Source organism: Mustela erminea, chromosome X (assembly GCF_009829155.1).
Source record: "Mustela erminea isolate mMusErm1 chromosome X, mMusErm1.Pri, whole genome shotgun sequence".
In the NCBI taxonomy this organism is placed as follows: Eukaryota; Metazoa; Chordata; class Mammalia; order Carnivora; family Mustelidae; genus Mustela; species Mustela erminea.
In genome coordinates, this window is record NC_045635.1 from 39,830,148 (window position 1) to 39,853,220 (window position 23,073).

The 23,073-nt window shown below is 37.4% G+C and overlaps 1 protein-coding gene and 1 long non-coding RNA gene across 2 annotated transcripts; both read left to right on the forward strand.

Moving 5' to 3' along the window:
• Positions 1-476: 476 nt before the first annotated feature.
• On the forward strand, positions 477-11,997 carry LOC116582781. The gene is made up of 3 exons (XR_004282517.1): positions 477-487; positions 8,915-8,923; positions 11,902-11,997. It is a non-coding gene; the product is annotated as an uncharacterized LOC116582781 (long non-coding RNA).
• A 505-nt stretch (positions 11,998-12,502) lies between these two features.
• On the forward strand, positions 12,503-12,982 carry LOC116582779 (60S ribosomal protein L23a-like). Its single transcript, XM_032330502.1, has one exon. It carries the CDS (start codon positions 12,503-12,505, stop codon positions 12,980-12,982), a length of 480 nt encoding a protein of 159 aa, XP_032186393.1.
• Positions 12,983-23,073: the final 10,091 nt, after the last annotated feature.

Consider the following 23,073-nt stretch of genomic DNA (forward strand, 5'->3'; position numbering starts at 1 on the left):
GAGACACATTAGGATTTATGGTTTAGGAAAAGTACTCATGTGCTCCTCTCACTTCACCTCTCTGTAGGTCAAGTATGAGAGCGAACGTTCAGAATTTGGGAGGTTATAGAGAGTATGAGCTTGGGCACCAGCTTTTCAGGGGGTTGCATGTCCTCACTGATACCACTTGGATACTTTCTGGTAAACTGAGACCTTAAGCAGCACCATCAGATAGAGGGAGGGGGAGCCACCATGCCCATTCTCCTCATTGCCAGGCAATCAGAAGACAGCTTTGTGTATATTGGGGGTGGTCAGGTGGCTAGTCTCCTTTTACACATCTCCTGCAGGAAGCTTTCCTTGATGACAGTAGTTCATGTTGTTTTCTCTTTTCCAAAATATCTTTCATACAAATTGCCTATAATGTGTAATTCATAATTTATTATATTGATGTAGAACATTAGTATATTTGATTTAATATATTTGGGGGGTCAAAAGATACAAACTTCCAGTTATAAAATAAATAAGTCAGGGACATGTAACATACATCATGGAAATTATAGTTAATAATATTGTATTGCATATTTGAAAGTTGCTGAGAGAGTAAATCTGAAAAGTTCTCATCACAAGGAAAAAAAATGTGTAACAATATACGATGATAGATGTAACCAGACTTATTGTAGTGATCATTTTGCAATATGTACAAGTACCAAAACATTATGTTATATACATGAAACTAATATGTTATTTGTCAATTATACCTCAATAAAAATATTTGATTTAAAACTGTCTTCTTTCATATGCAGTCCCATTTAACTAAATCTTACCTTTCAAAGTATACGTAGAGTAGGGGCACCTGGGTGGCTCAGTGGGTTAAGGCCCTGCCTTTGGCTCAGGTCATGATCTCAGGGTCCTGGGATGGAGCCCTGCATTGGGCTCTCTGCACAGCAAGAAGCCTGCTTCCCCTTCTCTCTCTGCCTGCCTCTCTGCCTGCTTGTGATCCCCCTCTCTCTCTCTCTCTTTCAAATAAACAAATAAAATCTTTAAAATATATGTATACCTAGAGTATCCTACTGGTAGAGATTTTTTTGGGGGGCGGGGCAGGGGATGCTGTTTTCTTTGTCTCCATAGTCGCTATAGAATAGACTGCTTAAAAACACTTCGGTTCATTCTTATCAACTAATGGAATACTAAATGTTGGCTAACAATGATTTCATGTAGTTATGATTGTCTGGTAGAATGGATGGAGGGACTGCCAAGGAAAGATTCTAGATTTTGGTAATTTGGGACCTACCTTTCATAGGAAATAAAATAATTATCTCCTTATTTTTGCTGTCTTCTTACCACTATTGTCAAATGTGCATCTCCTGTGTCTTTTTCCAAGGATGAACCAAAGAAACACAACTTACTTCACTCTTGATTAAGCCTGGAATATAAAGTTCCATGTTGCAGTTGTGAATTTATTTTACTGACCCCTGACCTAGCACCTATCCAGGGACCTGCCTTTACCCACTCAAGAACCTGCCCTACATCTTCATCCATATTTGACATTACAAGAACCCTGGAAGTTGCTACCCTCTTTTGTTTATCCAGGAATGGACCAGTGCTGGGATCACTGTTGACCTCTTTGTTCATGTGTTTCTTGTGTTTCCTACTGTGAGGTCCATGGAACACTAATTTCTCAAAATTAAAAAAAAAAATTCTGGTCAAATAAGCTTGGTTAATGCTATGTCTTTTGCCTATTCTAGGAGAGTCATCAAGCAGTTTTGTCTTAAGAACACTAAGAGGGGAGGAGTCAAGATGGCGGAGAAGTAGCAGGCTGAGACTACTTCAGCTAGCCGGAGATCAGCTAGATAGCTTATCTAAAGATTGCAAACACCTGAAAATCCATCGGCAGATCGAAGAGAAGAAGAACAGCAATTCTGGAAACAGAAAAACAACCACTTTCTGAAAGGTAGGACCGGCGGAGAAGTGAATCCAAAGCGACGGGAAGATAGACCCCGGGGGGAGAGGCCGGCTCCCGGGAAGCGGCGGAGCAACGGCGCACAAAATCAGGACTTTTAAAAGTCTGTTCCGCCGACGGACATTGCTCCAGAGGCTAAACTGGAGCGAAGCCCACGCGGGGTCAGCGTGGCCTCAGGTCCCGCAGGGTCACAGAAGGATCGGGGGTGTCTGAGTGTCGCAGAGCTTGCGGGTATTGGAACGGGAAAGCCGGCTACAGAGACAGAGCCGACAGTAAGCTCACAGCTCGGTGTTACCTTGAACTGGTCGCAGGCTCGGAGAGCTCGGAGCGCGGCCGGAGGTCAGGCAGACGGGAGAAACTGGGCGCTGTTCTCTGAGGGCGCACTGAGGAGTGCGGCCCTGGGCTCTCGGCTCCTCCGGGCCGGAGACCAGGAGGCCGCCATTTGTATTCCCGTCCTCCAGAACTCTATGGAAAGCGCTCAGGGAACAAAAGCTCCTGAAAGCAAACCCGAGCGGATTACTCACCCCGGCCCCGGGTAAGGGCGGTGTCATTCCGCCTGGGGCAAAGACACTTGAGAATCACTACAACAGGCCCCTCCCCCAGAAGATCAACAAGAAATCCAGCCGAGACCAAGTTCACCTACCAAGGAGTGCGGTTTCAATACCAAGGAGAGCAGCAGAATTCCAGAGGAGGAGAAAGCCAAGCACGGAACTCATGGCTTTTTCCCTGTGATTTTTTTTTAGTCTTGCAGTTAATTTAATTTTTTTCTTTTTCATTTTTTGATTTTTTTTTTTTTTTCTCGCCTTCGGGTAAAATTTTTTTTTTTTAACTGTTACCTTTTTCTTTTTTAACGATTTTTTACTAGTTTATCTAATATATATATTTTTTCTTTTTTACATTTTTCTTAGGTGTTTTCCTTTTTTTTTTAATTCTTTTCTTTTCTTTTTTTTTTCTTTTTTCTTTTTTTTTCTTTCTTCCTTTTTGAACCTCTTTTTATCCCCTTTCTTCCCCCTCATGATTTTGGATCTCTTCTAATTTGGTTAAAGCATTTTTTCCTGGGGTTGTTGCCACCCTTTTAGTATTTTACTTGCCCCTTCATATACTCTTATCTGGACAAAATGACAAGACGGAAAAATTCAACACAAAAAAAAGAAAGAGGCAGTACCGAAGGCTAGGGACCTAATCAATACAGACATTGGTTATATGTCAGATCTAGAGTTCAGAATGACAATTCTCAAGGTTCTAGCCGGGCTCGAAAAAGGCATGGAAGATATTAGAGAAACCCTCTCGAGAGATATAAAAGCCCTTTCTGGAGAAATAAAAGAACTAAAATCTAACCAAGTTGAAATCAAAAAAGCTATTAATGAAGTGCAATCAAAAATGGAGGCTCTCACTGCTAGGATCAATGAGGCAGAAGAAAGAATTAGTGATATAGAAGACCAAATGACAGAGAATAAAGAAGCTGAGCAAAAGAGGGACAAACAGCTACTGGACCACGAGGGGAGAATTCGAGAGATAAGTGACACCATAAGACGAAACAACATTAGAATAATTGGGATTCCAGAAGAAGAAGAAAGAGAGAGGGGAGCAGAAGGTATACTGGAGAGAATTATTGGGGAGAATTTCCCCAATATGGCAAAGGGAACGGCATCAAAATTCAGGAGGTTCAGAGAACGCCCCTCAAAATCAATAGGAATAGGCCCACACCCCGTCACCTAATAGTAAAATTTACAAGTCTCAGTGACAAAGAGAAAATCCTGAAAGCAGCCCGGGAAAAGAAGTCTGTAACATACAATGGTAAAAATATTAGATTGGCAGCTGACTTATCCACAGAGACCTGGCAGGCCAGAAAGAGCTGGCATGATATTTTCAGAGCACTAAACGAGAAAAACATGCAGCCAAGAATACTATATCCAGCTAGGCTATCATTGAAAATAGAAGGAGAGATTAAAAGCTTCCAGGACAAACAAAAACTGAAAGAATTTGCAAATACCAAACCAGCTCTACAGGAAATATTGAAAGGGGTCCTCTAAGCAAAGAGAGAGCCTACAAGTGGTAGATCAGAAAGGAACAGAGACCATATACAGTAACAGTCACCTTACAGGCAATACAATGGCACTAAATTCATATCTCTCAATAGTTACCCTGAATGTTAATGGGCTAAATGCCCCTGTCAAAAGACACAGGGTATCAGAATGGATAAAAAAACAAAACCCATCTATATGTTGCCTCCAAGAAACTCATTTTAAGCCCGAAGACATCTCCACATTTAAAGTGAGGGGGTGGAAAAGAATTTACCATGCTAATGGACATCAGAAGAAAGCAGGAGTGGCAATCCTTATATCAGATCAATTAGATTTTAAGCCAAAGACTATAATAAGAGATGAGGAAGGACACTATATCATACTCAAAGGGTCTGTCCAACAAGAAGATTTAACAATTTTAAATATCTATGCCCCCAACGTGGGAGCAGCCAACTATATAAACCAATTAATAACAAAATCAAAGAAACACATAAACAATAATACAATAGTAGTAGGGGACTTTAACACTCCCCTCACTGAAATGGACAGATCATCCAAGCAAAAGATCAGCAAGGAAATAAAGGCCTTAAACGACACACTGGACCAGATGGACATCACAGATATATTCAGAACATTTCATCCCAAAGCAACAGAATACACATTCTTCTCTAGTGCACATGGAACATTCTCCAGAATAGATCACATCCTCGGTCCTAAATCAGGACTCAACCGGTATCAAAAGATTGGGATCATTCCCTGCATGTTTTCAGACCACAATGCTCTAAAGCTAGAACTCAACCACAAAAGGAAGTTTGGAAAGAACCCAAATACATGGAGACTAAACAGCATCCTTCTAAAGAATGAATGGGTCAACCGGGAAATTAAAGAAGAATTGAAAAAAATCATGGAAACAAATGATAATGAAAATACAACGGTTCAAAATCTGTGGGACACAACAAAGGCAGTCCTGAGAGGAAAATATATAGCGGTACAAGCCTTTCTCAAGAAACAAGAAAGGTCTCAGGTACACAACCTAACCCTACACCTAAAGGAGCTGGAGAAAGAACAAGAAAGAAACCCTAAGCCCAGCAGGAGAAGAGAAATCATAAAGATCAGAGCAGAAATCAATGAAATAGAAACCAAAAAAACAATAGAACAAATCAACGAAACTAGGAGCTGGTTCTTTGAAAGAATTAATAAAATTGATAAACCCCTGGCCCGACTTATCAAAAAGAAAAGAGAAAGGACCCAAATAAATAAAATCATGAATGAAAGAGGAGAGATCACAACTAACACCAAAGAAATACAAACTATTATAAGAACATACTATGAGCAACTCTACGCCAATAAATTTGACAATCTGGAAGAAATGGATGCATTCCTAGAAACAAATAAACTACCACAACTGAACCAGGAAGAAATAGAAAGCCTGAACAGACCCATAACCAGTAAGGAGATTGAAACAGTCATTAAAAATCTCCAAACAAACAAAAGCCCAGGGCCAGACGGCTTCCCGGGGGAATTCTACCAAACGTTTAAAGAAGAACTAATTCCTATTCTCCTGAAACTGTTCCAAAAAATAGAAATGGAAGGAAAACTTCCAAACTCATTTTATGAGGCCAGCATCACCTTGATCCTAAAACCAGACAAGGATCCCACCAAAAAAGAGAGCTATAGACCGATATCCTTGATGAACACAGATGCGAAAATACTCAACAAAATACTAGCCAATAGGATTCAACAGTACATTAAAAAGATTATTCACCACGACCAAGTGGGATTTATTCCAGGGCTGCAAGGTTGGTTCAACATCCGCAAATCAGTCAATGTGATACAACACATCAAGAAAAGAAAGAACAAGAACCATATGATACTCTCAATAGATGCTGAAAAAGCATTTGACAAAGTACAGCATCCCTTCCTGATCAAAACTCTTCAAAGTGTAGGGATAGAGGGCACATACCTCAATATCATCAAAGCCATCTATGAAAAACCCACCGCAAATATCATTCTCAATGGAGAAAACCTGAAAGCTTTTCCGCTAAGGTCAGGAACACGGCAGGGATGTCCATTATCACCACTGCTATTCAACATAGTACTAGAGGTCCTAGCCTCAGCAATCAGACAACAAAAGGAAATTAAAGGCATCCAAATCGGCAAAGAAGAAGTCAAATTATCACTCTTCGCAGATGATATGATACTATATGTGGAAAACCCAAAAGACTCCACTCCAAAACTGCTAGAACTTATACAGGAATTCAGTAAAGTGTCAGGATATAAAATCAATGCACAGAAATCAGTTGCATTTCTCTACACCAACAGCAAGACAGAAGAAAGAGAAATTAAGGAGTCAATCCCATTTACAATTGCACCCAAAACCATAAGATACCTAGGAATAAACCTAACCAAAGAGACACAGAATCTATACTCAGAAAACTATAAAGTACTCATGAAAGAAATTGAGGAAGACACAAAGAAATGGAAAAATGTTCCATGCTCCTGGATTGGAAGAATAAATATTGTGAAAATGTCTATGCTACCTAAAGCAATCTACACATTTAATGCAATTCCTATCAAAGTACCATCCATCTTTTTCAAAGAAATGGAACAAATAATGCTAAAATTTATATGGAACCAGAAAAGACCTCGAATAGCCAAAGGGATATTGAAAAAGAAAGCCAACGTTGGTGGCATCACAATTCCGGACTTCAAGCTCTATTACAAAGCTGTCGTCATCAAGACAGCATGGTACTGGCACAAAAACAGACACATAGATCAATGGAACAGAATAGAGAGCCCAGAAATAGACCCTCAACTCTACAGTCAACTAATCTTCGACAAAGCAGGAAAGAATGTCCAATGGAAAAAAGACAGCCTCTTCAATAAATGGTGCTGGGAAAATTGGACAGCCACATGCAGAAAAATGAAATTGGATCATTTCCTCACACCACACACAAAAATAGACTCAAAATGGATGAAGGACCTCAATGTGCGAAAGGAATCCATCAAAATCCTTGAGGAGAACACAGGCAGCAACCTCTTTGACCTCTGCCGCAGCAACATCTTCCTAGGAACAACGCAAAAGGCAAGGGAAGCAAGGGCAAAAATGAACTATTGGGATTTCATCAAGATCAAAAGCTTTTGCACAGCAAAGGAAACAGTTAACAAAATCAAAAGACAACTGACAGAATGGGAGAAGATATTTGCAAACGACATATCAGATAAAGGACTAGTGTCCAGAATCTATAAAGAACTTAGCAAACTCAACACCCAAAGAACAAATAATCCAATCAAGAAATGGGCAGAGGACATGAACAGACATTTCTGCAAAGAAGACATCCAGATGGCCAACAGACACATGAAAAAGTGCTCCATATCACTCGGCATCAGGGAAATACAAATCAAAACCACAATGAGATATCACCTCACACCAGTCAGAATGGCTAAAATCAACAAGTCAGGAAATGACAGATGCTGGCGAGGATGCGGAGAAAGGGGAACCCTCCTACACTGTTGGTGGGAATGCAAGCTGGTGCAGCCACTCCGGAAAAAAGCATGGAGGTTCCTCAAAATGTTGAAAATAGAACTGCCCTATGACCCAGCAATTGCACTATTGGGTATTTACCCTAAGGATACAAACGTAGTGATCCAAAGGGGCACATGCACCCGAATGTTTATAGCAGCAATGTCCACAATAGCCAAACTATGGAAAGAACCTAGATGTCCATCAACAGATGAATGGATCAAGAAGATGTGGTATATATACACAATGGAATACTATGCAGCCATCAAAAGAAATGAAATCTTGCCATTTGCGACAACATGGATGGAACTAGAGCGTATCATGCTTAGCGAAATAAGTCAAGCAGAGAAAGACAACTATCATATGATCTCCCTGATATGAGGAAGTGGTGATGCAACATGGGGGCTTAAGTGGGTAGGAGAAGAATAAATGAAACAAGATGGGATTGGGAGGGAGACAAACCATAAGTGACTCTTAATCTCACAAAACAAACTGAGGGTTGCTGGGGGGAGGGGTTTTGGGAGAAGGGGGTGGGATTATGGACATTGGGGAGGGTATGTGCTTTGGTGAGTGCTGTGAAGTGTGTAAACCTGGTGATTCACAGACCTGTACCCCTGGGGATAGAGTATTATGCCTCCATCAGAAAGGATGAATACCCAACTTTTGTAGCAACATGGACGGGACTGGAAGAGATTATGCTGAGTGAAATAAGTCAAGCAGAGAGAGTCAATTATCATATGGTTTCACTTATTTGTGGAGCATAACAAATAGCATGGAGGACATGGGGACTTAGAGTGGAGAAGGGAGTTGGGGGAAATTGGAAGGGGAGGTGAACCATGAGAGACTATGGACTCTGAAAAACAATCTGAGGGTTTTGAAGGGACGGGGGGTGGGAGGTTGGGGTACCAGGTGGTGGGTATTATAGAGGGCACGGATTGCATGGAGCACGGGGTGTGGTGCAAAAATAATGAATACTGTTATGCTGGAAAAAAAAAAAAGAACACTAAGAAATTTCAAACAAACAGGGTTGCTGGGGGCTGGGGGCTAGGGAGAGAGTGGTTGGGTTATGGACATTGGGGAGGGTATGTGCTATGGTGAGTGCTGTGAAATGTGTGAGCCTGATGATCCACAGACCTGTACCCCTGAAACAAATAATACATTATATGTTAATAAAAATCATTTTTTAAAAAAGAACACTAAGAAATTTTAGCATAAATTGACTTAGTTTTGTTTAATTAAGAGCTTCCCAATTTTTTTTTGCATATGGAAACATCTTTAGAAGGACCTTTTAAAAAATTAGAGTTCTAACCAAAGATTACATTTTACCTAAACATCTCTGTTCTGAAAGAAGAGTTTAGAAGAAAAATCAAGGAATAATTTTGGAAAATTTTTATTTGGCATAATTTTAATGAAATTCGAAGGGCAGAGGAGGCAAGAGTGAGAAAAGAACTGCCAACTGAATTTGCAGACAGTCCGAAAAAAGCAGTGCTTTCAAATGCCAAGGCATAGTCATTTTTCTAAAGAAGAATATGATGGTTTTGTCAAGTTTTTTTAAATCAACAGTTCATCAATCAGATAAGAAGAATTTGCAAAGTGAGCACATATTCGACATGGTTCTGGATACCCTGTGTGCTACATATCTCCATTTGCACCCCACTCTTCTGTGCCCTGCTATCTCAGGAAACTGACCTGTATAGACAATACAGTCTTCCTTGTGCTCTATTTCCAGCTGGGTTTGTTCAACAGAAGGCATCGGCTGGAGATTGGAGACTTCAGTTAGCTACTCCCCCAGCTTTTCTACTGTAGGCTTGTTGAGACTGACTGTATCCCCCTACTGAAGGTCACAGTCCTTTCCACATAGCTCTCTCTGAGTCTAGGTTCTGGTAATCACATCTTCTGCTCACCCTCTCAGGACTAAGGGTGATAACAACACTTCACTCTAACCTGCCCCTCATGAGGTCATGTGTGAGATCCCTAAATCTTGACCTCATCTTGGTATAAAGTCCCTTTATTAAAATCTCTTTAAATTACCCAATTTGAGTATTTCACCAATTTCTGCCAGGTCTCAGACCAATATACTCTGGAAATTAATAATAATAATAATAATAATAACAATTGTGTATAAAACACTATCTCTACCTTCAGGGAGCTTACAACCTCATGCTGTAAACTTATCATAGGATAAATACACATTAGCACACATGGCATCCACTGTGTCAGAAGAGAGATGCTATAGAGCAGTGAGTTTTGTTTCTCCTTTTCTTTTTTATTTTTAAACAGCTTTATTGGGGTATTATTGATATGCAAATGGAGTGCACATGTTTAAAGTACATAATTTGATAAGTTCTGACATATGTGTATACCCATGATCAACATCTAACTAACCACACAAGATAACAAACATATCTATCACCCCCAACAATTTTTCCACATCACTTTGTAATCTTTACTTCCTGCCAAACCCTCCACTCACAAAAACTTATCCTCATGCTACCACGGATCTGTATTTTGTTAATATAGGTTAGCTTTCCTTTTCTAGGATTTTATATATATATATATATATATATATATATATATATATATATATATAGAATCATAAATAAGCATGTACTCGTTCTTTATCTAGCTTTTTTCATTTAACATGATTATTTTGAAATTCATGTTGTAGTGTGTATCAATAGTTCATTCTTCATTTCTGAGTAATATTCCATTTTATGGATATATCACAGTTTATACATTTATCTGTTGATAGACATTAGAGCTGTTTCCAGTTCTTGACCCTTACAAATAAAGCTGCTGTAAACATGCTATGGTGTGTCTTTTTAATACTATTCATTTGAATAGATGTACAGTGGTATCTCATTGTGTTTCTAATTTGTATTTCCCTAATTGTGAAAAACGTTGAGCAACTTTTAATGAACTTATTTGCTATCTGTGTATCTTCCGGAAGTGTGTGTTCAAATCTTTTGCCTAATTTTTTAACTGGGCCTTTCTAAAAAGTGATTGAGCATCTAGAGTTCTTTTTTAAAATTTCTTTTTAAGTTATTTCATTTTTTAAATTTGAATTCCAGTGTAGTTATATTAATTTCAGGTGTACAATAGAGTGATTTAACAGTTTCATATATTACCCTGTGCTCATTAAGATAAGTGTACTCACACCCATCACCTATTTCACCCATTCCCCCACCCACCTCCCCTCTGGTAGCCATCTGTTTGTTTGCTATAGTTAAGAGTCTGTTTTTTGGTTTGTCTTTTTTTCCCTTTGTTTATTTGTTTTGTTTCTTAAATTCCATATATTAGTGAAATCATACAGTGTATTTCTTTCTGGCTTATTTCGTTTAGCATAATACTCTCTACATCCATCCATGTTGTTGCAAATAGCAAAATTTCATTCTTTTTTTGTGGCAAAATAATGTTCCATTGTCTCTGTATACCACATCTTCTTTATCTATTCATCTATTGATGGACACTTGAGCTGTTTCCATAGTTTGGCTATTGTAGATAATGCTGCAATAAACATATGGTTACATATATCTTTTTAAATTATTGTTTTGATATTCTTTGGGTAAATACCCAATAGTGTGATCACAGGTAGTTCTATTTTTCACTTTTTGAAGAACCTCCACACTGCCTTCCACAGTGACTTCTTCAACAAATGGTGTTGGGAAAACTCGACAGCTACAATGAAAAAGAATGAGCCTGGCGGTGGGTATTATGGAGGGTATGTATTGCATGGAGCACTGGGTGTGGTGCATAAACAATGAATTTTAGAACACTGCAAAGAAATAAAATAAAATAAAATGAAAAAAGGAATAAGTAAATTGTCTGGAGACACTATTAGAAAAATATGAACAATATGGCTGATATAGATAAAGTTAGAATTGCTTTCAATACACATAATACCCACTTCTGATTTTGATGTTAATAAAGCTGATATCACACACACACACACACACACACAAAATTAAAAACAATTTTAAAAAGGAATGAGGGGCGCCTGGGTGGCTCAGTTGGTTGGATGACTGCTTTCGGCTTGGGTCATGATCCCGGGGTCCCCGGATCAAGTCCCACATCAGGCTCCTGGCTCCACGGGGAGTCTGCTTCTCCCTCTGACCTTCTCCTCGCTCATGCTCTCTCTCACTGCCTCTCTCTCAAATAAATAAATAAATAATCTTTAAAAAAAAAGAATGAGACTGGATCATTTTATTACACCATACACAAAAATAAATTCAAAATGGATTAAGGACTTAAATGTGAGGCCTGAAACCATAAAAATCCCAGAAGAGAGCACAAGCAGTAATTTTTCTGACATCAGCTGTAACATCTTTCTTGATATGTCTCCTGAGGCAAGGGAAACAAAAGCAAAAATAAACTATTGGGACTGCATCAAAATAAAAACCTTCTGAACAGTGAAGGAAACAATCACTAAAACTAGAAGGCAACCTACTCAATGGGAGAAGATATTTGCAAATGACATATCTGATAAAAGGTTAGTATCCAAAACATATAAAGAGCATTGAGAGTTCTTTACACATTCTGGATACAAATGCACACGTGTGTGTGTGTGTGTGTGTGTGTGTGTGTGTGTACATATATAGCATACATATGACATCACATGTATGATTTTTTTCTCAGTATGCATCTTGTCTTTTCATGCTCTTTAACAGTGCCTTCATAAGAGAAGGAATTTTAACATTGATGACGTTCCAGATATTGATTTTTTTTCTTTTATGGGTCATTAATTTAGGTCACATCTAAGACATCTTTGCCCAATTCAAGGTCATGAAGTCTGTCTCCTAAATTTGTTTTCTAAAAATCTTATAGTTTTAAGTTTTACATTTAAGTCTATGATTTATTTTGAATTAATTTTTGTATGTGATATGAGATCTGGGTTGAAGGTTTTTTGCATATAAATAACCAATATTGATATCCAATTATTCCACTGTTATTTGTTGAAAAGATGATCCTTTCTCCACTGAATTGCTTTAGCACTTAAAAAAAATTAACCTTAGGAAGATGGCGCCGAAAGCTAAGAAGGAAGCCCCTGCCCCTCCCAAAGCCGAAGCCAAAGCAAAGGCTTTGAAAGCCAAGAAAGCGGTGCTGAAAGGCGTCCACAGTCACAAAAAAAAGAAGATCCGCACATCACCTACGTTCCGACGACCCAAGACTCTGCGTCTCCCAAGGCAACCCAAATACCCTCGAAAGAGCGCCCCCAGGAGAAACAAGCTTGACCACTATGCCATCATCAAGTTCCTCCTGACTACTGAGTCAGCCATGAAGAAAATAGAAGACAACAACACACTTGTGTTTATTGTGGATGTCAAGGCCAACAAGCACCAGATCAAACAGGCTGTGAAGAAGCTCTATGACATTGATGTAGCCTTAAAAATTAAGGTCAACACCTTAATCAGGCCTGATGGAGAGAAGAAGGCATACGTTCGGCTGGCCCCTGACTATGATGCTTTGGATGTTGCCAACAAAATTGGGATCATCTAAACTGAGTCCAGCTGGCTAAATCTAAATACAGTTTTTTCATGATAAAAAAAAATTGACCTTATATGTGTGATATTTTATTTTATTTAAATTTTTTAATTTTTTAATAAACATATAATGTATTATTAGCCCCAGGGGTACAGGTCTGTGAATCACCAGGTTTACACACTTCACAGCACTCACCATAGCACATACCCTCCCCAATGTCCCACCATCCTCGCCCTACCCCCCTACCCCCGGCAACCCTCAGTTTGTTTTGTGAGATTAAGAGTCTCTTATGGTTTGTCTCCCTCCCTTCCTACCCCCAAAACACCCCATGTTGCATCTCCACTTTCTCATATCAGGGAGACCATAAGATAGTTGTCTTTCTCTGATTGACTTATTTTGCTAAGCATAATACCCTCTAGTTCCATCCACGTTGTCGCAGATGGCAAGATTTCATTTCTTTTGATGGCTGCATAGTATTCCATTGTATATATATACCACCTCTTCTTTATCCATTCATCTGTTGATGGACATCTAGGTTCTTTCCATAGTTTGGCTATTGTGGACATTGCTGCTATAAACATTGGGTGCACATGCCCCTTCGGATCACTACGTTTGTATCTTTAGGGTAAATACCCAGTAGTGCAATTGCTGGGTCATAAGGTAGCTCTATTTTAAACTTTTTGAGGAACCTCCATGCTGTTTTCCAGAGTGGTTCCACCAGCTTGCATTCCCACCAACAGTGTAGGAGGGTTCCCTTTTCTCCTATGTGTGATATTTTAGTCTCTCTATTCTGTTCCTATTTGTATGTCTTTACACAAATGCCATACTGTACTGATTACTCTAGCTTTATAATAACACTTGAAGTAAAATAGTGTAAATCTCCCATGCTTTTTGTTCACTTTTCAACTTGTTTTGGCTATTTGAAGTTCTTTGCATATACATATGAATTTCAGAATCAAATTGTCAATTTTTACAAAAAGCCTGCAGAAATTTGCAATGGGATTTTATTAAATCTATGGTCCAATTAGGAGAGAATTGATATCTTAATAATATTTAGTCTTCCAATCCATAAACACAGTAGATTGTTCCATTTATTTAGGGCTTCATCAATTTCTCTTAACAATATTTTGTAGTTTTTTATATGTAGACTTTTCACATCTTTTTTTGGTTAGATTTTTCCCTAAGTATTTAATATTTTTCAGGCTATTAAAAGTGGCATCATTTTTTAATTTCAATTTTTTATTTTTTCTAGTACTGTATATCAAAAATACTTTGACTTTTGTAGGTTGACCTTTTAATCTACAACCTTGTTAAATTCACCTTTTAGTTCTAATAGGTTTATTTTGTAGACCCCATCAGGTTTCCTACATATATGATCATGTTTCGGATAAAGACAGTTTTACCTCTTCCTTTCTGATCTGGATGCTTTTATCTCTTTACCTTGCTTTATTGCTATGGCTAGAACTTCTTTTATACAGGGGAATGGATGTGGTATAAATGGACATCCCTGTCTTGTTCCTAATCTTAAAAAACAATTTTTTACTATTTACTACTGATTTCAGCTGTAGAGTTTTTGTAGATTCTCTTTGTTAGGTTGAATAATTTTCCTTCTATTCCAATTTTCCTAATTTTTTTGGACTATTTTGAAGTTAAGAACATGTGTTGGATTTTGTCAAATGTTTTTCTAAGACAATTCAGTTGATCATATATTTTTCCTTTTTAAGTTTGGTAATTTGATGAGCTGAGTTCATGCTTTTTTAAATGTTAAACCAATTTTGCATTACTTTGACAAGCCCAATTTGGTCATTATATATAGTACATTTTGTTAGATTTGATATTTTTTAAATTTTGTTTTGAGTTTTTGCATCTGGGTGCATGAGGAATATTGTTTTGTGGTTTTCTCTTTTTATTGTAATGTCTCTCTGGTTTTGGTTTAAGGGCAATTGTGGCCTCACAGAATGAGCTGAGACATATTTCACTGTTTTCAATTTTAGGAAAGTGTTGGTGTGGAATCAGAATTATTTCTTCATTAAATATTTGGTAGAATTTACCAGTGAAGCTATCCTGGCCCAAAGTTTCTTGTGTGAGAACGTTTTTAACTATAAATTCAATTTCCTTAAGAGATACAAGGAAATCCACGTTGTCTATTTCTTCTTGAATGAGCTTTCAAGCAATTTTCAGTCATATCTAAGTTGTTGAATATCATGAAATAAATTGTTTATAAATTCCCTTATTATCCTTTTAAAATCTGTAGAATTTCTAGTGATGTCTATTATTCCATACTGGTGATGGAATATTGGTAATTGTGTCTTCTCTTTTTTTCCTGATTACTATGGCTAGAATTTAATCAATTTTATTGATCTCTTCAAAGAATTAACTTTTGGTTTCATTGATTTTTTCTATTATTAATTCCTGTTTTCTGTCTCATTGATTTCCTCTTTGATATCTATTATTTACTTTGTCCTGCTTAATTTTGGTGTAATTTGCTCTTTTTTTTCTAGTTGTTTAAAGTGGAAGAAAAGGTCATTGATTTTAGGCCTTTCTTCTTTCCTAACTTGGTGTTTAGCACTATAAACTTCCCCCTAATTACTGCTGAATTGACATCTCACAAATTTTATTATGTTGTGCTTTTATTTTTATTCAGTACAAAATACTTTCTACTTTCTCTTTTAATTTCTTCTTTGACCCATGGGTTATCCAGATGTGTGTTATTCAGTTTCTGAAATTTTAGGGATTTTCCAGAGATCTTTTCATTATTGATTCTAAAGGAAATTCCACTGTGGTCAGAGGACATACTTTTTATGACTTAGATCCTTTAAAATTTGTTGAAGCTTGTTTTATGGCCCAGAATATGGTCTATCTTGGTAAATATTCTGTGTGCACTTGAAAGGAATGTGTATTTTGCTATTGTTGGGTGGAGTGCTCTGTAAATGTCAAGTAGGTCAAAATGGCTGAAAATGTTGTTTAAATCTATATCCTTGATGATTTTCTAGCTGCTTATTCCATCAGTTATTTGGAGAGGGAAGATTTAAATCTCTAACTATGATTGTGGATTTACCTTTTCCTTTTTGCAATTCTATTAGTCTTACTTCATGTATTTTGAAGCTTGTCATTAGGTGCATAAATTTTTAACATGGTAAAGTCCTCCTGATGAATTGATTTCTTAATCATGATGAAATGGCCTTCTTTATCCCTGGTAATATGCTCTGTTTGGAAATCTGCTTTATCTAGACCAATAAAGCCACTCCAGCTTTCTTTTGATTAGTGTCAGCATAGTATATCTTTTTATGTCTTTTACCTTTAACTTACTTGCATCTTTATAGGAAGAATATAGTTGGATATTACTGTTTTATTCAGTCTGACAACCTCTGCCTTTCTGTTAGGAATTCTTATCTTTTATGGTTCATTTAATTATTAATATGGTTAGATTTACTGGACACCTGGGTGGCTCAGTCAGTTAAGCATCCACATTAGGCTCAGATCATGATCCCAAAGTCCTGGGTTGGAGTCCCACATTGGTATCCTTACTCAGCAGAGAGCCTGCTTCTCTCTCTGCCTGCTGCTCCCCCTGCTTGTGCTCTCTCTTTGGTCTTTCTCTGACAAATAAATATGGTTAGATTTGAATCTACTATCTTGATATTTGTTTTCTAATGTCCCATCTGAGCTCTGTTCTTTTCTTCCTTTTTCTTTATGTTCTTTTGGATTAATTGATTTTTTTAATGATTTCATTTTATTTCCATTGTCAGATTATTACTTATTTTAATAGTTTCTTTAGGATTTGTTTAACTTATTATATTCTGCTTTCAAATAATATTATCCACTTCAAACATATTATAAAAACCTTACAATAATATATTTTCATTTCTCCCTTCCTGGTCTTTGTGATATTGTCTTCTTGCATTTTACTTACACATATAAGCTCTACACCCTTTTATTATTTTTGCTTAAATACTCAATTATTTCCTAAGGAAATTTTTTAAAATTTCAAGTGTTTTCCATGTTATCGTTTTCTGTGTTCTTTGTTCCACTGTGCAGATACATATTTTCACCTGGTATGGGCATATGTATATATGTATGCATGTATGTCTATATGTATGTATTTTGCCTTAAGGACTTCCTGTAGCATTTCTTGTAGAGTAAGTCTCCTGGTAATGAATTCTTTCAGCATTTAGATCTCTAAAACTGTCTTTATTCCAAAAAGTTTTTCAAAGATATTTTTAATAGTCATAGAATTATAGGCTCATAGCTTCATTTTTTTCTTTTAGTACTTTAAAAATGTTGCTCCATTGTCCTTGTTTACATTGTTTACAAGAAATCTGCTTATCTGTTGTCATCTTTACTTTTGTTCCTTTGTATGTAGTGGGTCTTTTTTCTCTTACAGCTTTTCAAATTTTCTTTTTATTGCTAGTTTTGAGAAAGTCTTTTCTAATGTGCCTTAGTATTGTTTTCTTCACACTGATGCTGTTGAAATTATTACAATTCTTGGATCTGAGTTTATGATTTTTATCAAATTTGTAAAATTTTTGGCTATTATTTCTTCAAACATTATTTTCCTGCACTCTTCTCTCTTTATAAGACTCTAATTGCACATACATTTAGTTACTTTAAGTTGTTCCACATATGATTGATTCTGAGTTCATTTTTCTCCCCTTCTTTGATTGTTTCACTTTGGATTATTTTCCATTGCTATGTCGAATTCATTTCACCAATCTTTTTTACTGTGAGATCTAATTTGCTATTATTCTTATTCAGTATATTTTTCATCTCAGACATTATAGTTGTCATATGTAGAAGCTTGCATATTCCATGTTTTCACTTAACTTCTCGAACATATGAAATATTGTTATAATTTTTAAATGTCCTTGTCTCGTAATTCTAACGTCTGTGTCAGTTCTGGATTGGTTTTAATTGATTGATTTCTCTCTTCATCATAGGTCTTATTTTACTACTTTGTAATACTTTCACAGCTTGATTGAGATATAATTAACATACTAGTCAATTCATCCATTTAAAGGATACACATCAACAATGATTTTAAATTGGTAATTTTTTATTAAATGCCAGACATGGTAAATTTTTATCTTTCTGGGTGTTGGATGTTTTTTTATTCCTATAAATATGACTGATTTTTCCCCTAAGATTCAGTAAAATCAATTGAAAACAGTTTGATTTTTTTAGTTCTTGCTTTTAAGACATTTTAGACAGAGCAAATCTGTATTCAGTTTAAGGCTAATTGTTCCCCACCACTGATGCAAGACACTTCTGTGTACATTAACCAATGCCTTGTAAATCATGAGGTTTTCCAATCTGGCTGGTAGCAACAGAAAAAATTCCTAGCCCAGCGTGAACACCAGGTATTGTTCCTTTTAGATGATTGCTTGCCAGCTGCAGGCAGTTTCTTTACATTCTTCCACTGATCAATACTTAGCTGAATACTTGAAAGGGTCCTTGCAGGCAAATCTCCAGGTTTCGCTCTGTGCGCAGCCCTCTTGTTCCTGTTACTTGATTCTGTTAACTATAACTGCTTTGGTCTCCCTAAACTCTCAGTTCTGTCTCCTGAACTCAGGTAGTTTGCTAGGCTCTACATAGGCTCCCTGTCCCTGGGGCCTGAAATCTCTTAAGGCACTAAGTAGGGGCCATCACAGGGCTCTCCTCATTTGTTTCCCTTCTTTCAAACCTCACTGTCTCATGTTGCCTGATATCATTGTCATAAAAATTATTGATTCATATATTTTGTCCACTACCTGATTATTTTGTAAGAAATTACTCTAGCCCTTTTACTTAATTTTAGATGGAAGCAGAAGAGTAGAGAAGTGGTTTTATTAAAACATTCTTTCCTGGATTCCGAAGAATTTTTCATGTACCTTTTAAAAGAAACACGTTGAGTTTATGTCTATCCCAGAATCTCTAAATCTTGATCCAATGCAGCATTGTGTTGAAAAATAAATTTTAAAAATTTAAAAACATAACTCAGTTGTTCTTTAAATGAGTCAATCTACAGTACTCTTTTTGGGTTGCAAATGATCTCTTCTTTCCTTAACAGAAACTGCCTTTCTCTTAACATTTTTTAATCCTACCACAGCTAGGGTCTTTGGACCAAGCTTCAGTGGGGTTTGTTTTTAATCATTACGAGGGAATCATATAAAACCTGGTGGAATGACGCAGGTTTTGGTATTCAGTCCCTTCTTAAAGTTACTTTTTGGATATCTTGCTTGGATAGTGGTACCCATTACTCAGACCCTCTTTCCAGTCTGGACTTATTCTAAATTCTTACCATTCTTTCTAGTACATTTCTACCTAGCTTTATATTTACTTGGACTCTACCAAGAATATAAATGTTCTTCATTTTCTGCTTCCAATCTTTTTTCAGCTCTCCTGAGTTCACCTCCTGACTCTTGTTTACATCCACTCACTGTAGGCACTAATAGAATAAGGCTAATTCCCATGCTCAGTCTTGTAGCATGTTTATGGCTCTTCAAAGGAACCATAATTTGAATTTTGTTGGATCAATAATAAGAGTTGAAGGGGATGAATAGTTATTGAAGCCTAACCAAGTGATAGCATCAGGTCTCCATGTTTTATGTAAACAATGGATGTCATTTATTTGGCTTTTGCCTTGTTAATGTGAGACTTTTCTTCTTGTGAGTGTATCCCTTGGCTTAAAACTTCCACACTATTTTACTCCTTTATATCCATGGAGCTCTTATAGAGGAATGAGGCCTTAAAATGCCTTTAAAAAGGTGTTTTCTATCCTTGAGCTTCATTGATACCAACTTGATGAATTATAAGTTTCTGTTAATGAATCACAATGGTTTTGTTGCTTTTTCCTTTAGGTCAATGCATGCCATGGGGAATGGGGGACTTACTTCAACCGTGATAGGTATTGGACTCTACATATACACTAAATTTAGCCTATGTCATCTAGGATCCTGAAAGATAATTGTATTCAACAAGATGGATCACATAACTGAAACTAACGAAGGGACTAATTACGGAGGTATGGACTTGGTTAAGAAATCCAACAAAGGATGTGAAGGCATTCAGAGACTAGTGTCATTGGAAAACCACTGTCACCCCTAGGCCTGAAGGGGCAATGACAACAAAAAACTATGTTACTGGAGTCATGGAACAAGGCAGAAGTGGAAGATTCCTAGCAGGAGCAATATAGTCTCCGAGGGACACGGCCATGCCAGAAACGTGGCACTGATGAATGGAGAAATCAGGGGACGAAATACCCCAGCCTCCCCTTCCTGGCACTTTTCAATCCCCTGTGAATGCTTCCATAGAAATAACCCTAACAGAAGTCGGTTGGCAAGGAGTCTTGGGTAATACAGTCTACATGATCCCTTGGGACACATAGCAGAGCAGAAAGGGGCATAGAATATACATGATGCGGGTGTAAATAAAGAAAATCCAGCCAAAAACCTTTGCCCTTTCTGGATCCAAGCTGCTATATTAGGTAGTTATTTAACTATTATAGGTTACAAATATAGTAAGACTAATAATTGAGCTAAGCTGTCATTTGCTGCTTTTTGTTATTATCCACAGCACTTTTATAAAAGTTTAGACACCAACTAAATTATTCAAAATAATGTCTTTAAAATTATGTTGGATTTTTGAAAGTTGTAATCACTTCTAGGACAAAACATTTTCTAATGTAGTCTGTAAGATGCAGATCTCTATTTTAAAAGGGTCATTGAACTGGTGCAGTATGAGCCTACACTCACTGACCACTCCAATTTTAACTACTTTTAATGTTCAGAAACAAACAAGATCCCTGAGTGCTCTTGTTGGCAGGGCTGTGTTTTTAAAAACGCTTCCTCAGAATACCACAGTTATTTGAAGGATGTGTCATACGTCTGCTGCTAGCTTAAGAAAACATGAGATGGAGGACATTCAGTTGCCTTTTCAAACTTCCGTATTCAATTTTAGAAATAAGTCCTTGACAAAGGGAGCTTTGATTTCATAACCTGAGAGCCTGTGCTCAAGTCCCAAACTTTTGAGCTTCAGGTCTCTTCCATGACTCTGGAGTGGGTAGTTGTTTGGGCTGACATGGATTCCTCAACCAAGGCTGGCAGCCTCAGCCTTAAGTACAATACTTCAAATCACTTGGTTTTTAGCCCCAGTTGCAAGACCTTCTAAGCAAGTTATTTCTTGTACTACTGCAGCTGTGTGTGCTCAACATGGATGGATTGAACTACCACAATGTGCCAGGCACTGAGCATGATACTAGAGGATCAAAGATAAATAAGATGTGGAAGCAACATGAGAAAAATGGGCATATAAGCAGACTCTTCCAATATCATGTAGTATGTATGGTTATAGACATAGAAATGAGGTATTCAGTTCACCTGAGTCATAGAAGAGCTTTCTGGTGACTAATAGATTTTTTTCAGGTTTCTGGATCTCACACCCAGTGGGGAGATGAAAATAGAAAGAGTGGTCCAGGCTGGGAGGACATCATGGCTAAAGGTACAGAGGCATGAGTCAGCATGGTGAGTGCTAGAAACTATACCAAGCATAAATAGCAAAAAAAGAAGTGGTAAGGAATTGGGCTTGAAGGAAGTCAGCAGGAAAGCTGATGTGAGGTGGGGTAAACTTGCTCAAGAGTTTGGATGGTCCATACTCATATGTGGAACATAAGCAATAGCACGGAGGACCATAGAGAAAGGGAGGGAAATCAAAAGGGGGAGAAATCATAGAGGGAGATGAACTATGAGCAGCTATGGACCCTGAGAAACAATTTGGGTGGTTAAAGAGGGGAGGAGGATGGGGTGAGAGGGTGGCAGGGTGATGGGTATTTGAGGAGGGCATGTGCTGTGATGAGCACTGGGTGTTATACTTAACTAATAAATTACTGAACACTGCATCAAGGACTAATTATGTACTATACAGTGGCTAACTGAATATAATAAAAAGTAAAAATTTAAAAAAATGTTTGGATAGTATCTGAAGTTGTCCAACATAGCTTTAAGCAAATATAGGAGAAGGGATTAAGTCTGGGAGGGGACAACACTGGAGGGCAGTAGTGTAAGGAGAGTGAGTAGAAGGCCAGCTATGTGATGCTTTGGTCTTCTAGCCTCCCGAAAGAAATAGGGATAAGACATCAGGAACAACTGACCCATGTGATTCATATAATTTTCAGATCATACATTAAGGAACCCCTGGCCAAAAATCTGATTGGCACTGCAAAATCCAAAGCCATAGGTAGAACAAAAGCCAATTTTATTTGGCTTTGCAATCCTGAAATGAGAAAAAAAAAATAATTCAGTTGCACACATCCCTATAACTCAAGGAAATTAGATCACTCTCTTCCCAAATGTTTGCCAGCACCCTTCTCCTCAGAGGGTCATCTGCACAACAAATACTCAGTTGTCTAAGGGTAGACATAATTTTCTTCAGCTTGGGGTGATCTGGGGGTGTAATAATCACCAGAAGCTTATTCATAACCATTCAGGTAGTTTATGGGATTCAGCTTGGTAATGGTTACATTTTTACAGTTGCTTCTCCATTCTCCTTCCAGATGGGAGGGCTCATTACCAGTCCTAGGTAACAAGGGCTTTCTTGCTGGCCTTAAGCTATAAACCTTTAGTTTCAGGTTAAAATCTTCCCATCAGAAATAATTTTGAATCCCAAGCTGAGATTTTATCCCCCCCCCTCCATTCCAGCAACATTCAATTTTCATTTTGTTTTTTAAAAAAGGGGCATTCATATCAATATTTTGTGTGAGGTCAATTGGGAAAAAAAAACCTGTGGAAAAAAAGCTACATCTTAACCTCTACTTTATACCATGACTAAGAATTAATTTCAGATAAGTTGTGGACCTCAATGTGAAAGACAAAATAATAAAGCTTCTAGAAGATAGCATAGAAGAGCTTCATTATCTTGGAAAAGATTTTGAAATAGGACACAGAAAGTACCAATTTTAGTAGTACCAGTAAAAGAGAAGACTGATAAACTGGACCATATTGATCAATGAGTTAGATTATTTTAATAAATTCTTTTCATGAAAAGACATCAATAAGAGTGAATGGGCAAGCCAGAGGAATACAGATACAAAGTTTAAGGAAAGGACAGATATAGCAATGGAAAAATGGGCAAAATAT